General features: G+C 35.5%; 1 protein-coding gene across 4 annotated transcripts in view; it reads right to left on the reverse strand.

Annotated features, from left to right (window-relative positions):
* Positions 1 to 15,681, reverse strand: part of LOC126745700 (RNA-binding protein 33-like) — a 120,205-nt gene that overhangs the window by 93,025 nt on the left and 11,499 nt on the right. For 3 of the 4 annotated variants that reach the window (XM_050453670.1, XM_050453673.1, XM_050453672.1), the window contains exons 5-6: positions 9,994 to 10,307; positions 9,870 to 9,932 (exon numbers count right to left, since the gene is read on the reverse strand). In XM_050453670.1, coding sequence (XP_050309627.1) covers positions 9,870 to 9,932; positions 9,994 to 10,307 — 377 coding nt within the window. The remainder of the gene's footprint in view (positions 1 to 9,869; positions 9,933 to 9,993; positions 10,308 to 15,681) is intronic. The other variant, XM_050453671.1, reaches the window with a different exon arrangement.

Raw genomic sequence — 15,681 nt, forward strand, 5'->3', positions numbered from 1 at the left:
AACCTATGGAGAGCTAATGAACGTATATTACCAAATGTAGGAGTTTCCTCTTTAAAAGGCAATTTGACAATAAATCTACCAGAGTCAGATCGTTGGTATGAATCTAAAAATATCTTTTCACACTGAATCTCCTCTGACGATAAATGATGTTGTTGAGGAATTTCAAGTTCGTTCAAGAAATCTCAAGGTCTCAAAATTGTTTAACTTGAGATTCCAATGAAATAGGATCATCAATTTGGCAAAATAACGTGGTCACTGATAAAGGTCCGGGGGTTGAAATAGGTCCGATTAAGATATAACCAAAAACAGTATTTACAGCATCAGGCTGACCTGATTCACCCCGAATGCACCCATCTAGTAGCTGCTTAGAAAATATATCAGCTCCTAGAAGAATATCCACAGCATCTGGGCAATGAAATCGTTCATCAGCCAATCGAATATTAGAAATATGTGACCAATTTTCAATATTAAATCGATGCCTTGGTAATTCTTCACAAATTTTGGGAAGAACAAATGCATCAAGGTTAAAGGTAGGATTAGCTTTATGCAAAGGTCGAAGAGAAATAGTAACAGCGTAGTAAATGCGAGATTTCATAGAGCCGAGTCCATGTAACTGCACGGAACTTTGCGTGGGACGGAGACCTAATCTTTTGACATATTTGTCAGTAATAAATGAGGTAATAGTTCCACTATCCAATAAACAACGTAGCGGCTGATAAATACCACGATTATCGAGAATTTCCACACGGGCGGTAGACAAAAGTATGCTAGAATGAGATAAAGTAAAACCTGTATGCACAATAGGCAACGAAGGCTCACTTGAGGATTGAGCTTGCGAAATTAGAGGAATATTTTGAGAATTTGAAGTCGAAGTGGAAGTTGATGCGGGTAAGGACAAGCCTGAGGAATTTCGTGAAAAATGTAATAGCGTATGATGACGTTGATTACATTTGTGGCAATTTTTATCAGAGCGACAATCAGCAGAGCGGTGACTAGTACTTAAACAATTAACACAGCTTTTATGTGTTTTAATGACAAAAAAATCTGAACATTTAAAAATTTGATGATTAGATCTGTTGCATATTTTGCAACTGAATGTTGGGGGTCAGTTTGGAGCATTAACGACAAAGGGCGTGATAGAGTTTTAGAAGCCTGTGTGCATCCTCACGAATTTTTATCAGTGGACGAGTCTATGATTAAGTAAGGTTTAAAGGCCGATCTACGATCAAACAATGCATGCCTGCAAAGCCAGTAAAGAAAGGCTATAAAGTGTGGATGATTGCTGACAGCACTGGACATTGCTGGGATTTTGAAATATATTGTGGCAAAACCGGTCCTGTTGCAGAAAAATGTTTGGGTACCAAAGTAGTGCTTCACATGACACAAAATTTAAAACACAGGTATCATAAAATTTTCTTTGATAACTTTTTTACAAATGTAGCCCTAATGAACCAACTATATCAAGAAAAGTTATATGCCTGTGGTACTGTTAGACATACGAGAAAAAATATGCCCCAATTTCTGGAAGATAAAGCAATGCACAGAGGTGACTGTGACTGGTACGTGAGTTCTACAGGACTTTCAGCATTTAAATGGCGCGAAAAAAGAACAGTTCACCTTCTTTCAAATTATCACAACCCAGATGACAAAACTGAGGTCAAAAGGAAAGCGAAAGACGGCAGTGTAGAAAACATACCTTGCCCAATAGCGCTGACTGATTACAATAAACATATGAACTCGGTAGATAAATTTGACCAAATGAGGGCAGTTTACGGCCTCGACCGAAAAAGCAAAAAATGGTGACACAGAATCATGTTTTTCTTTATTGATGCTGCTGTTGTTAATGCTTACGTGCTTTACAAGTTATCTGAACGGCCTAAAATGAACATGAAAGAATTTCGTTTGAATATTATAGAACAAATTGATAACATCATTACAGGGTACCGAAAAACCATTACCAACTCCCATCAAAAAAGGAAACCTTCCCAACCAGAAACGATTAGACTTATTCAAAGTACACATCAGCCAGTACGAACCAGTAGACGAAGATGTGCAGTCTGTAGTTCCAAGGAATTTGAAATACGCACAAACTGGACCTGCAGCGTGTGTCAAGTTCCCCTATGTTTGGGAAAGAACAAGTCTTGTTTTCAGTCCTACCATACAAAATAACTTTAGGCAGTGGTATGGTGGGTCAAAATATGTATCATGGGTTTAAAAAAAAAAAGTAAAAAATTTGATATTTCTCAATGTTATGTTTTATTTTAGAGCACCTTGAATATAGAATATATGATAAATAAGAATATTTTTTTTTTGTACCACTTGGGTAAATTTTTACCATTTTCTCTGTACCTCAAAGAGTTAAATATTTGATAAGTCCCATGTTCTTTTGTTAATTCCTATGTTCTACCGGGAGTATCTGAATTTAATTAATTTTATCTTTTTTATTGTACGTTTTGTACAAGATGTTGTTATTTCAAAACCGACAATAAGAATAATTAAATATGGACAGATACCAATAAATTATGAGTGATGTATTGAAAAACCAGTGATCGAATATTTTCTCGGACTTAAGGAGAAACGTAATATTGACCTTTAAACCCGAATTAGACTATACCGGGTGGTGCGGCGTCGCCGAGCGGAACATAGGAAAACCCATGTAAATTTTAAGGGGGTCAATTATTGGCTTCCCTGTACATTATATAAAAAAAATGTAAAATAACTTTTTGAAGATACCAATCTGGCAAACCATTGTGCAAAGTTTCAAAAAATTTTAAAAAGCGAATATTGAATTATTCATTTAAATGTAATTGCAAAATTAGCAAATTTTCGGTTCAGGTAAAACCAAACGGGCAACAGTAAAATGAATATTGTCACTGACGTGAGGAAAAGTGTTTTTTGAAGGTGGTAGACAATGGTACAGTGAAAACATCTTGTCGGACTTGCATTGTCTTATTTATTTAGTGTAACCTACGAAAACAAGGTTGAGGAAGTTTTGAACAAAGGCGAATACAGGCTACTATCTAAGGATCCGACGACAACCATAGAAGGTCGAATTTACAGAGCACTTAAAAAGTACTCCTCAATATTGTCAAACGAAGATAATTCATTAAAAAACATTTTAAATTTTATTTTATTAATATAAAAATCACTTATAAAAAATATTCGTTCGGTATACCAGGTCATTTACCCACAAATTGTGTAAGTAACAATTTCCTGATTGCATGATGAAATAACCAAGTCATTTCCATCGTAAAAAGATTGCAAAAGTACTTTGTCGACAGAACGATGGTTTGGAAAAAAACCGGAAATTCTGCTGACAAAGAAAATTAACACTAGGGTACGACGAACTAAATTTGGCAGAGTTACGACCAGGTCTCGGGCAAGAAGAGGTAACCGAAAGCAGTGCGAAAAAGCTTTGTGAAATGTTTGCTCCAAGAATAATAATAATAATGTAAGTACAACATTTTATCATATCGAAGAAGATCACAATTATTGTCACTTTATTAAGTTACGTAACATTACTTTCACTTTAATTATAGAATTCGCTACATATTCCCATGTACTTAAATTATTAGTCCTGTTATGTCGATCTTAGTTTATCTCTTGTCAAATTAGCTCTTTTATTTGGGTAACTCCACTTAAATCGTTATAATTATATTTTGCTGTCAATACAAGGTATTTAGTAAACTATATTTTGTTTCAATACTAAAGCGTACCTTAAGGTCCCAGTTACATACAATGTATGTAACCGTCACACGGCCTTGTCCTAGACCGGGCCAACCCCCGGTGTGACAATATTGTCGGATGCGGTACGCTTTAGGCTGACACCACATTATAGCAAACCTCCACACCTATACGGACTACCCAAGATTCATAAGGAGCAAATGCCTCTGCGGCCTATCACGAGCTCTAGAAATTCGCCGACATCAGAACTCTCGAAATTCCTTTTGGAGATCATTAAACCGATCCAGGGAAATGCAGCGTCTTTCGTGCGAAACTCTCCCCACTTTGTAGACCTTCTTGGAGGGATCGAAGTCGAGACCAATGACAAATTGGTGAGTTTTGATGTCGAAAGTCCCTACACCAATGTACCCATAGGAGAGTCTCTTAACATTATCCGAGACAAACTAAGCAAGGATGCAGCTTTCTCAACTCGGACCACACTGCCTCTGGACGGGGTGATGGAACTTTTGGAGATCTGTCTTCGTAATTCTTACTTTCAGGTCAAGGATAGATTCTACGCCCAAAACGAAGGACTTCCGATGGGTTCATCTCTTTCCACAGTAGTAGCAAACATCTTTATGGAATGGTTCGAGGAACATGCAATAGATGCCTCCCATTGCAAACCCAAGCTCTGGCTTCGATATGTGGACGACACCTTCATCATCTGGGACAAAGAGGAAAAAGCACTTCAGGAGTTTCTGCTTCACCTCAACAGCTTCAGACCAACAATCAAGTTCACGATGGAGACAGAGAAGGACTCAGCTCTACCTTTCCTAGATGTCCTCGTTAAAAAGGTCGGTGGAATTCTATGAACTTTTAACTTTTACTAAACTCCGAAGTTTATAGGAAACCAACACACACGGGCCAGTATCTTCACTATGAGTCCAACCATCCTGCAACCACCAAAGTCGGCATAAGATCCCTCTACAATAGAGCTCGAACCATCTGTAGAAACGACGAGGATCTCAAGACTGAAGTGGATACCATCCACAAAGACCTACAACAGAATGGATATCCAAAGAAGCTAATAAGTAGGACCATCCAAAGGACGCGTCCAAATCAAACCAGAGACGAGGCCACCACGACAACCAGACTTCTACCCATACCTTACATTAGGGGTACATCGGAACAAATCCGACGCATTGCCAGCAAGTACAATATTAGAACTGTCTTTAGATCTAGCACCACTATCAGAAGCGTGGTATCAAAGACCAAACCAGATGGCATGTTGGAGACCAAAAATTGCGTCTACCGGATCCCATGTGAGCGTGGTGACTCATACATAGGTGAAACGAAGCGCCCCCTAGAAATCAGAGCGAAGGAACATCGCAGCTGGACCCAAAGAGGAGAGGTTTCCAAATCTGGGATAGCAGAGCACGCGTGGCATAATGGACACAATATCCATTGGTCAGAAGCCAAGATTCTGCACAAGGAACAGCACTGGCGGAAGAGGAAGTTCGTAGAGGCAGCTTTCATTTCACAGAATCAGAGGATCTTCAGCCAGCCAAGCGTCGATATACTCAACATCTGGAAGCCTCTACTCTCAGGACAGTGTAGGATCTAGAGAGAGGCGTGTCCTCCCCCCCAACTCTTCTCACGGATGACTTTCCTTTCCACATCGCTGCACACATCTAGTATATAAGCCTATAGAATAGTAGTTTGCTGTCAGTTTACACTTGATAACGGTTGGAGATACTTACCAACCGAAACGTCGTGTTACACTAAATAAATAAGACAATGCAAGTCCGACAAGGTGAGGAAAAGTGTCAATAAATCAGTGACAGTCGATATTTGAAAACAAGTATAAATTATTCAATCGAAGAAAAAATAACCATAATTAAGTGGCATTATGCGGGAAACAGTTTTAGAGCAGTATCTGAAATGTTTTTAGTTTATTTCCCCACCAAGCCCATTCCGTCCATTTCAACTATTAAACGTATTGTCAAGTTCGAGTCCAAAGGTACCGTAATAAATAATTGTAAATGTTCAACTCAGGATATCGAAAATAGAGCCGAAGAAAGAGAGAACAGAGATCTTAATATTCTACTGAGTGTGGAGGAAAACAAGATGGTTAGTACGAGGGTTCTTGAGCTAGAGGTAAATAAACATCATACAACGGTATTGCGCACTTTAAAAAAACACAAATATTATTCCTATAAATTCAAAAAACATCAAGAGCTGCAGGAAGGAGATGAAGAGCGAAGAATGGCATTTTGTTTTGAAATGATGGAAAGAGCAAATAATGATAGGATTTTTTTAAGAAATATTTGTTTTACCGATGAATGTACAAAATTTACCCTCAACAATAAACCAAATGTTCAGAATTGCTGGTATTGGAGCCAAGAAAATGAACGTCGCTTTGTTCATAGTCGGACACAATATCCCCAAAAAACAAATGTATTCGTGGGAATTATCGGACACTATATCATTGGACCCTTTTTTATGGACTATAACCTAACAGCTGAAACCTATTTGGACTTATTTCAAAATCAAATTGGACCCGCCTTGGAAGAAGTTGTTCAGGAAGATCAAATGATCTGGTACCAAATAGATGGTTGCCCGGCCCATAATGCCCGTACGGTTAGAGAGTGTTTGGAAAATGCTTTTAACGGCAATATTATTGGTCCACGGTACCGGATACTTTGGCCAGCCAGGTCACCTGATCTTTCACCGAATGACTTCCTTTTGTGGGGTCATTTATAAAAGTGTAAAATTTGAGAATCCAAACCAGTTACAAAACGCTATTTCGTTAGAATGTAATAAAATTTCCCAATATCAACTTAGTCAACAACGCTAGAAATAAATTTTATGATCGGTTAGGATATTGTTTAGCTGTTAATAGGGGGTTGTTGGAACATTTGATGTTTTTATGTAATTCTCTATTATTCTTAAAAAAGTTATTGTATTTTATTTTATTTTACTTTTCTACACTTAGTAAAATATAAGAGTTCTGTTCTCTCTTTTTTTGGATCTATTTTCGATCTTCTGAGTTAAACATTTACAATTATTTGGTTGATGTCTTTGGACTCGAATTTACTAACAATAGGTTTAATGGTTGAAATGGACCAGATAGGCTTGATGGGAAAATAAATTAAAAATATTTCAAATACTGCTATTGGTTTAATTAAATTCTAAGTATGATAAAATTATTTTTTTTAATAATCGACATTGGTTTAACTTCATTCTTATATTAAATAAAAGTTTAGATAAAAAAGTAATGTTAACGTGTCTTACTTTGAATGTATGGTTGTGAGATTGATAAAACGAAAAAAAAAACATTTCTTGTATTCGGCTGTACGTCATTTTTGTACGTCATGTACACAGATTTGACAAAGCCTTATAACAAATTGTTTGCTGTGGCGTGGTCTGTTTTTGTAACTTTGCATGAGGGTTTGCCAGATTGGTCTCTTCAAAAAGTTATGTTACATTTTTTCTGTAAAATGTACAGGGAAGCCTTAAAATTTACATGGGATTTCCTATGTTCTGCTCGGCGACGCACCACCGAAGGATAATATATATCCTTCGGTATATACCATGCTTTTCTTTGAAGTCCCCCCCCTCCATTTATTTTTTGAACGGGTCAAAAAAAATTTTTGAAACTTGGCATAAGTAAATTGGTCTATAGATACTATTTTTCACTGTAAACTAGGTAGTTGTAAATTCCAAGATGGCGGCTGGGCGACATCTTGAGAAAAAATTTTAGATAGAAAGGGGGTCGAGTGGTACCTCATTTTAAAGGTCTCAATAAGTACTTTATAACCCTGAAATATTAGACCCATATCTTAACTCGTTTCAAAATGGCGGCCTAATAAAAAAGTATTTTTTTTTATTTTAACGTTTTACATTTTTATGATTTTTGAATAGGTAAAAATCAGTGTACGAAAATAAATGCGTCACTATTTTATTTTGACATAAAAACGACAGTTCTAAATGTCAAAATAACACATAAGCGCCATCTTGAATAAATGCATTAAATAGAAATCTTGTGTTACCTCATTTAAAAGGTTTTATTGAGTACTTTTAATATTTATTACATGGACTCGGTGGACTCCGTTTTGACCTGTCTAAAAGTAACAGCCAAAAAAATACACTGTTGCGATTTTATTAACGTTTTTAATAATAATATACAAATAATTTATAATTTTTGAATTTTAGATTTAAAGATTAACTTTTTGGTTTCTAAAGACTTACTGAACCGCCCTCGTATGTCACATTTCACGTTAAAGGTTATTGAACATTATTTAGACATTCCAAAAACTAAAAAAACTATTAAAAAAACTCGAAAAAAAATTTTAAGATATTTTTCCTTAACCGGTAAATTACTCTTGTATCGGTCATTGTTAGATATTGTTTAGTGTGTTTGGCAGTTTGAATTTATTGTTTTTTTCAAAATGGTTAATTCTCGTCCATTGGAGGAAAAAGTAGAAGCAATTTTTATTTATGGAGCAACGCGTAATTTTCATGAGACTGAAAGGGTTTTCAACGAACGTTTTCCTGATCGTCCTATTTGCCGTAAATATTTAAGGGAACTTGTAAATAAATTTACAACTACTGGTACTGTCCAGGATAAAAAACGCCCAGGCCATATGTCTATTTCAGAAGAAAAGCAAGTCCAAATAATTGGCGAAATAAGAGAAAATCCCCAACATTCTACTCCAACTGTTGCTGATATCTGTGAAGTTTCAACTTCGACGGCATGGAGAGTTTTAAAAAAAAATAAGTTTCACCCATACAAGATCCAAATGGTCCATCAACTGACTGAAGATGATCCTGACCGAAGAGTGCAATTCTGTGAAATTATGGCAGAGAGAGTAGAAAGGCAACCTACGTACGTGCGCAACATTTGTTTTAGCGACGAATGTACTTTTTTTTTAAATGGTAATGTCCACAGACAAAATTGTCGATATTGGAGTGATACCAATCCACACATTTTTCGTGAAACCCGATCTCAGTATCCGCAAAAAATCAATGTATGGGCAGGAATATTAGGAAATCATGTCGTAGGGCCGCTGTTTTTAGAAGAAAATTTAACAGGTGAATTGTACTTAAATATGCTGGAAAATGCTATCGATCCTCTCATAACAGAAATTGTTGAGGCTAATGTACATGAATTTGACATGGAAATTACATTTCAACAAGATGGTGCTCCTCCGCATTTTGCCAGGAATGTGAGAAATTATTTAAATGATAATTATTTTGGTCGTTGGATAGGTCGTCGGGGTCCTATTGAATGGCCAGCTCGGTCACCAGATTTAACGCCGCTAGACTTTTTTTTGTGGGGATACCTAAAGCAAAAGGTATACGAAACAGAACCTGCCTCAATTTTTGAGCTACGACAAAGAATCACTAACATTTTTCAAAATATTGAGGCAGATGTATTTGAAAATGTTCGACGTGAATTTTCAGATAGGTTATTTATGTGTCAAGAGGTACAAGGAAATCATTTCCAGCATCTTTTAAATTAAATATTGTTTTTCTTTTGATAAATTGTTTATTTGCTAATTGTAAATTAGTATTTCATTGTATTCTATTAAAAACGTTAATAAAATCGCAACAGTGTATTTTTTTGGCTGTTACTTTTAGACAGGTCATTGAGACCTTTAAAATGAGGTACCACACGACCCCCCTTTCTATTTAAAATTTTTTCTCAAGATGTCGCCCAGCCGCCATCTTGGAATTTACAACTACCTAGTTTACAGTGAAAAATAGTATCTATAGACCAATTTACTTATGCCAAGTTTCAAAAATTTTTTTGACCCGTTCAAAAAATAAATGGGGGGGGGGACTTCAAAGAAAAGCACTGTATATATCCCTTGTACAGCTTCGGTACTAATCGTTTATTTCTTCCTTGTACTTGTACGTAAAGTAGAATAGGCATTTGTATTTAAATTTTGTAATTTTGAAAATAGCGTATTATTATTATTATAAACTTTTTGGACTTTTGCGTCCAAACAAATCCATCTGTATACCAACAAACAAGCACATCTGCGCGGTACCACTAAGCAAATTCAAACAAACATTCGGATACACAGTCCTCTTATTGTTACAACAAATTAAATATATAACACTGTTAGTTTAACTGCAGTTAATAAATTAACAAGCAAGGAACTCATAAATAAGCCGATTTTAAATTTATTCGTGTGTACCTGAAATGGCACTGGTGAGACTTGCATTTGACCGTCCCAATACGGAGGCTGTACATTGGGAGGCTAAATAGGCAAAAATTACATATTACAAAAACATATGAATTTTCCATATGTCACAACATACCTGGTTCGGCTCATACTGTGGTCCCCCAAAAGATGGTTGATATTGAGGAACATATTGCACCTGAGGGGAACCCATATTTTGCATCGGTTGCATCTGAGGAGGGCCTTGCATTGGGTGCATTTGAAGTGGACCCATATTTTGTACTGGTTGCATATGTTGTAAACTTTGCATTTGCTGCATAGGTGGTTGAAATTGTTGATGCCGATAATCTTGCATTTGAGGTTGCATCATGTTTCCTGGTGTATTATTGTACCAAGGATTTGGTTGGACCTGCGAATGCGCTGGCTGTTGCGGATCCCAGGCTAGACGAGCAGCTGATTCAATAAATACTGTGGTTACTAATCTTATATATATCAGATAAGCACATTTATTTTGGGTAAACAAAAATACGTATAAAGTTTTTGAATTAGTCGAAAAGTATAAAATTTTATTCAAATATTTTATTAATAAGATATTTTCTTAAAGGCGATATTTTCTCCACAAAATAAATGTCAATCTTGTTTTATTATTTATTTATGAAATTTTTCATTACAAAGGTTCGAGAATTAACATAGTGTAAGAGTAGTTCATTTACAGGGTGTCCGGAGAAAGGAGGCCAATCTGCAGGCCACATATAGGGTGGACCAAAATAATGCGACTTTCGTTATGCCATTTTTTCATTGGGCGCTCAGTATTCAATATACAGGGCGTCAAAATGAGAAATATAAAATCGTTTTTTTTGAAGTAAGTTAAGTGTTTCATAAGATATTAAATTAAAATTTGGTGTGAAGAGGTTTTTTTGGAACGAGAAATTGAAATCTATTCACGGATTCGCTATACTTTCCATCAGCGGTATATTGCATCTGTTAAAAATACCAAAACTAGGATTCTCCTTCTTCAGCCCATATGTGTGCTTTGTGGATATTTATCATGCCGTTTCTGGTGAACGTGGTTTCGTCAGTAAACAGAATTGCTCTTATAAAATCCACATTTTTTTTTTTTGACTGTGTAAGTCACAGAATACTGCTGCAGAAGCTAGAAACCTATGGATTCAGAGGAGTTGCTCTCGACTGGTTTCGTTCTTACCTATCTGGAAGAACACAAAAGGTATTCTTTGACAATGATATGTCATCCCGTCTGGATATGGACGCTGGTGTACCCCAGGGTTCTGTTCTTGGACCAATATTGTTCCTGCTATATGTCAATGATATCTCTCAAATTCTCATTAAGGGCAAATTTACTATCTTTGCGGATGATACAACATTACTTTGGCATGACACTGACACCAAGAGATTAAGGAATATCGTTGATGAAGATTTAATTCTTGTAAAGTCATGGTGTGAATCTAATAGATTAACTTTTATTATTTCTAAAACTAATATTTTAACTTTTAAATGTAACCTTGGAACTGTCACTTTGCAAAATGAAACAATAAGTCCTTCTGAAACATGCAAATTTTTGGGCCTGACGATTGATAAGCAATTAAAATTTGAAAATCATATCTCCTCTTTATTAGGGAAGTTATCATCCAACTGTTATGCTATTAGAGTAATAACACATTCTCTGGGACTTGATGTGGCCAAAATTGCCTACCATGCTCTTATTGAGTCTTATCTGAGATACAGTATTGTGTTTTGGGGTGTGTGCTCTCAGTATTTGTTCAGCTCTATTTATTTTGCAAAAAAGAGCCATACGCTACATGTGTGCAGCTCCCTTTCGTAGTCCCTGTAGGCCATTATTTTTAAAACACTCTGTCCTGACATTTCCATGCCTTTTTATTTTAGAGACTGTTTGTCTTATCCACAAAAAATATTGCCATCAGCTTGGCCCCCCCTCCTCGGGTTACAATCTGCGAACAACCTTCTCTTTACCTCTGCCTATCCCAAAAAGTGAGCAGATTAAGTCCTCTTTTGTGTACGGGGGCAGAAGGCTTTTTAACCACCTACCCCTTTATATAAGGCTATTAAATTGTGAAAAACGTTTTAGGAAAAATATAAAGAAACTCTTGCTTGCTAAAGCATTTTATTCTGTAGACGAGTTTTTAAATACAATTTTTTGACAGTGAAGAGTTTTGAGCAGCGTAATGTGAATTCTTACTACCCTTTCTTTGGGTGTGTTCTATATTCTATGTATGTAAGAATTGTTAAAATTTTTATATTTTTGTAAAAGATTATGTTGTCAACTATCTTTAAGATTTTATATAATGCTTTGTTAACAACAGATGATGTTACGTAACAGTAAAGCTATTTTTGACTTTGACTTTTTTTTTGACTTTCTATTATTCATTTCACATAACCATCTACAAAAAGCAAGTCTTACCTCGGGATCGACGGGTAAAAGACCTGTACATTTTGAAGATGAAATGGATAAAGTTGTTGACTCCGTAAAATATTATTTGTCTCGGTTTTCCCAATATTTCTTACCCGTTCAGCCAAAACCCTAGTACTAATCAGTGGCGGCTTTTGGGGTAGAGCCACAGTGCCATGGCTCTACCTAATAAACGTTGAAAATAAAAAAAAAATATTTTTTAAATTTTTCTTCAGTTCAAAAAAATATCTGTATATTAATATTTAATACCAATTATAAAATTAAAATACTGGAACGCAGCCAGTGCAAGATTCCGCAAATTTCGCTAATGCGGAATCGAAGACGTAGTTGTCACGCCAGGCCCCGTATCGATGCGTGTTACATCGAATAATCACAGCCGGGCTCTAAACCAATAGAATCTTTTCTAGCAAAACGTGCGTGATATTGTTTGTTTTGATTATTCATCGGGCGTTCGCGGTTCCGTAGAGATCTTTTATTTTATTTGGATGGCTTTTTTGGCTTTGTTGGTGTTTTTTATTTTTATTGAATATTAAAAACAATGAATAAAATTAGTTTTTTAAAAGCAAATCCATTTTCCACTTTATTATTGGAACAAAAAGTAGAAATAAAGGAGTTAGGGCGACCGTTGCCCGATTTAAATATAGAAAAATTTTTTTGAGTTATTAAAAACAATAAAATTACTTATTTGTGTACCTTATTGTAAATATGGAAAACTGTATGTTGCATGTGACCTGAAGTATTGACATTTCCACATAGTTTTTGTAAGTTCATTTCCTTAAATTTCAAAATTTTTAAAATGTATATTTTTATCTACAAAAAAAAATAGGAAACTTATTGCGTTACAATTTTGATAATAAAATGTAATCATTTCGATCACTCCTCCGGTCATGATAAAATTAGATCAAGGTTTGGCCCTACCACTGGTACTAATAGTCCTTTTACTATTAGTACTAATTATTACTATTAGTACTACCTTTGGTGTGATGCTCAAATTACGAGACAGTTTTACCACTAACCAAAACTCTTTATTTTTACTCTCGGCACGTGTTTCGCTAAAGATGTTAGCATCTTCGGGAGAAGATTAAAACTAAACTAAAACTATACTCTATTTCAGAAGTGTGTAGAGCAATAAAACCTCATTAGGTATGCAAAAGTGGTACCTGGTGATCCACCAATATTTTATGCCACTACCTTAGTTGGGTATTAGTTTCAATGTAAAATTCTTTCTTTTCGTTGATTGCAGGTAGTGCCACCCGGTTTTGGGTCAATTTATGAGTTTTGCCCATTGTTACCCACTGATAAACATTGAAAACGGTTCGCCAAAAGCGTGCAACTGGGACTTGTTTTTTACCTTATAATTAATGTACTTAAATGCTATTTTATTTTAGAAAGTTACTTTTGTTTAAATGGAATAATATATTTTTTTCACAAATTTATTGAACATAATATGTAGAGTAAAACAGTTGAAAATGTCACTTTTGGATCTGGCACTTTTTGAACAGTGTATAACAATTTTAAATTATAATAGATTGTAGTCTTCTTCGTCATCTGACGAACTGTCATCACCTCTTGACATTATAATTAAAGGATCGACTGTCTGATCGATGAGGTTGTCAAGATCCCACATTTTGTCCTCTTGCTTAATTACATGCTGGACTGCTTTTCGCCAATTCTCTGGTGTCGCTTCCGTAATGGCTTGATCAAACAGTAGCTTAACATCTTTCATTTTAAAAGTCGTGTTTTGTCTTGCTACAAATCCTTTTACCTGCGCCCATATCAGTTCTATAGGATTTAGTTCGAAATGATATGGCGGTAAGCGCAGTACAGTTATATTATATTTTTCGGCTATATCTTCCACGGCGTATTTCATGAAACGAGTTTTGTGTAAGTTTGCTATTGCCAGCTGTTCTTTTTTTATCAAATTTGCTTCAAACGCAATACCTTTTGCAGTCAGCCAATCGATAATTTCTTGCTTTCTCCAACTTGAAGTTGGCGTCTTCTCTATTCGCCATGAATGATAGCTTGCGTTATCCATAACCACCACCGAATTAGCCGGAAGAAATTTTATCATTTCACCAAAATAGTCCTCGAAAACGTCTGAGTTCATGTCTTCATGGTAATCTCTTGTGCGAGTCGACTCAAAGGTTAGCAGACCTTCTTTTAAAAATCCCTCTTCGCTTCCAATATGTGTGATTATAAGTCTTTTTCCTTTTCCCGAAGGTACTTTAATACCCGTAGACAGGCCTTCTATGAAAGCTTGGCGAGCACTGGTTATATTTTTGTCTTGCCACATTTTTTGGACTATATAACCTTCGTTAATCCACGTCTCATCAAGATAAAAAACTTTCTTTTGCTCCCTGCGGTACTGCTTGATACTTCTCAAGTATTGTCGTCTCCAACAAACAATTTCGTCGCTCTCCAGTAAAAGTGCTTTGCGGTTATGCTTTTCCCAGGCAAAATCCATATTTTTTAAAGTTTTCCATAAAAGTTTTCTACTTATCAACGGAATACTGTCATCTCGGCCAAGCTCCATTAAAATTTTGTCTAGGGTGGGTATTTCCTTTTTAAAATAAAAAGAGTGAACTTTTCTTCGAATTATACATTTAGCATTTTCATCAAGGACTTTTGTAGGTCGTCCTGGCTTTTGCTTGGGAGATTCCACTTGACCTGCTACTTTTCTTTCCCGCAACAATTTGAAAATGGTGGACTTTCCAATTCCACTCATTCGAGAACATTTTTCAACAATTTCTTGCACAGTAAAACTAGGGTAATCGTGTTTTATGCAATCATGTGTTTTATGCAATTTAAAATAATAACTTTTTCACTCAGCGATAGTGGAGAATTTTTAGTACATCTTTTCGTTGGACTGAATACCTCCATTTTTTAAATATTGGGATAATAATATTGTGATTACACTACAGCGTAGCAGTGACTACTAACGTTTAAAATCTGATTTAAAAGTATTTATAGTCTGTATATATTACCTGACCCCATTTTTGCATGTTACAAAGCGTTAAAACCTATCTTTTTACCTATACAAAAGGATTAAAAGTATTTATTTAGTATTTAATCTCTTTCAAAATAAAGGCATTTAATCCGTGAAAATTAAATTCATAAATGTTATAAGTACCTGCGCCTATGAACTACCACGAAATGTAGCCAAACAGAACGGATTCCCCAGTTTATTGCTCTATACACTTCTGAAATAAAGTATAATTACAAATCCCCTTATATACTAATGATGTAATTAATAGAGCGGAAAAAGCAATGAAGCATGGCCAAACAAATCTTAAACACTATCTAAACTATACAGGGTATTCGAAAAATAGACGGAGATATTTCAATGGATGATTCCTTGTAAAAAAAAAATATGAGAAAAAA

The sequence above is a fragment of the Anthonomus grandis genome, chromosome 16, assembly GCF_022605725.1.
Source record: "Anthonomus grandis grandis chromosome 16, icAntGran1.3, whole genome shotgun sequence".
NCBI lineage: Eukaryota > Metazoa > Arthropoda > Insecta > Coleoptera > Curculionidae > Anthonomus > Anthonomus grandis.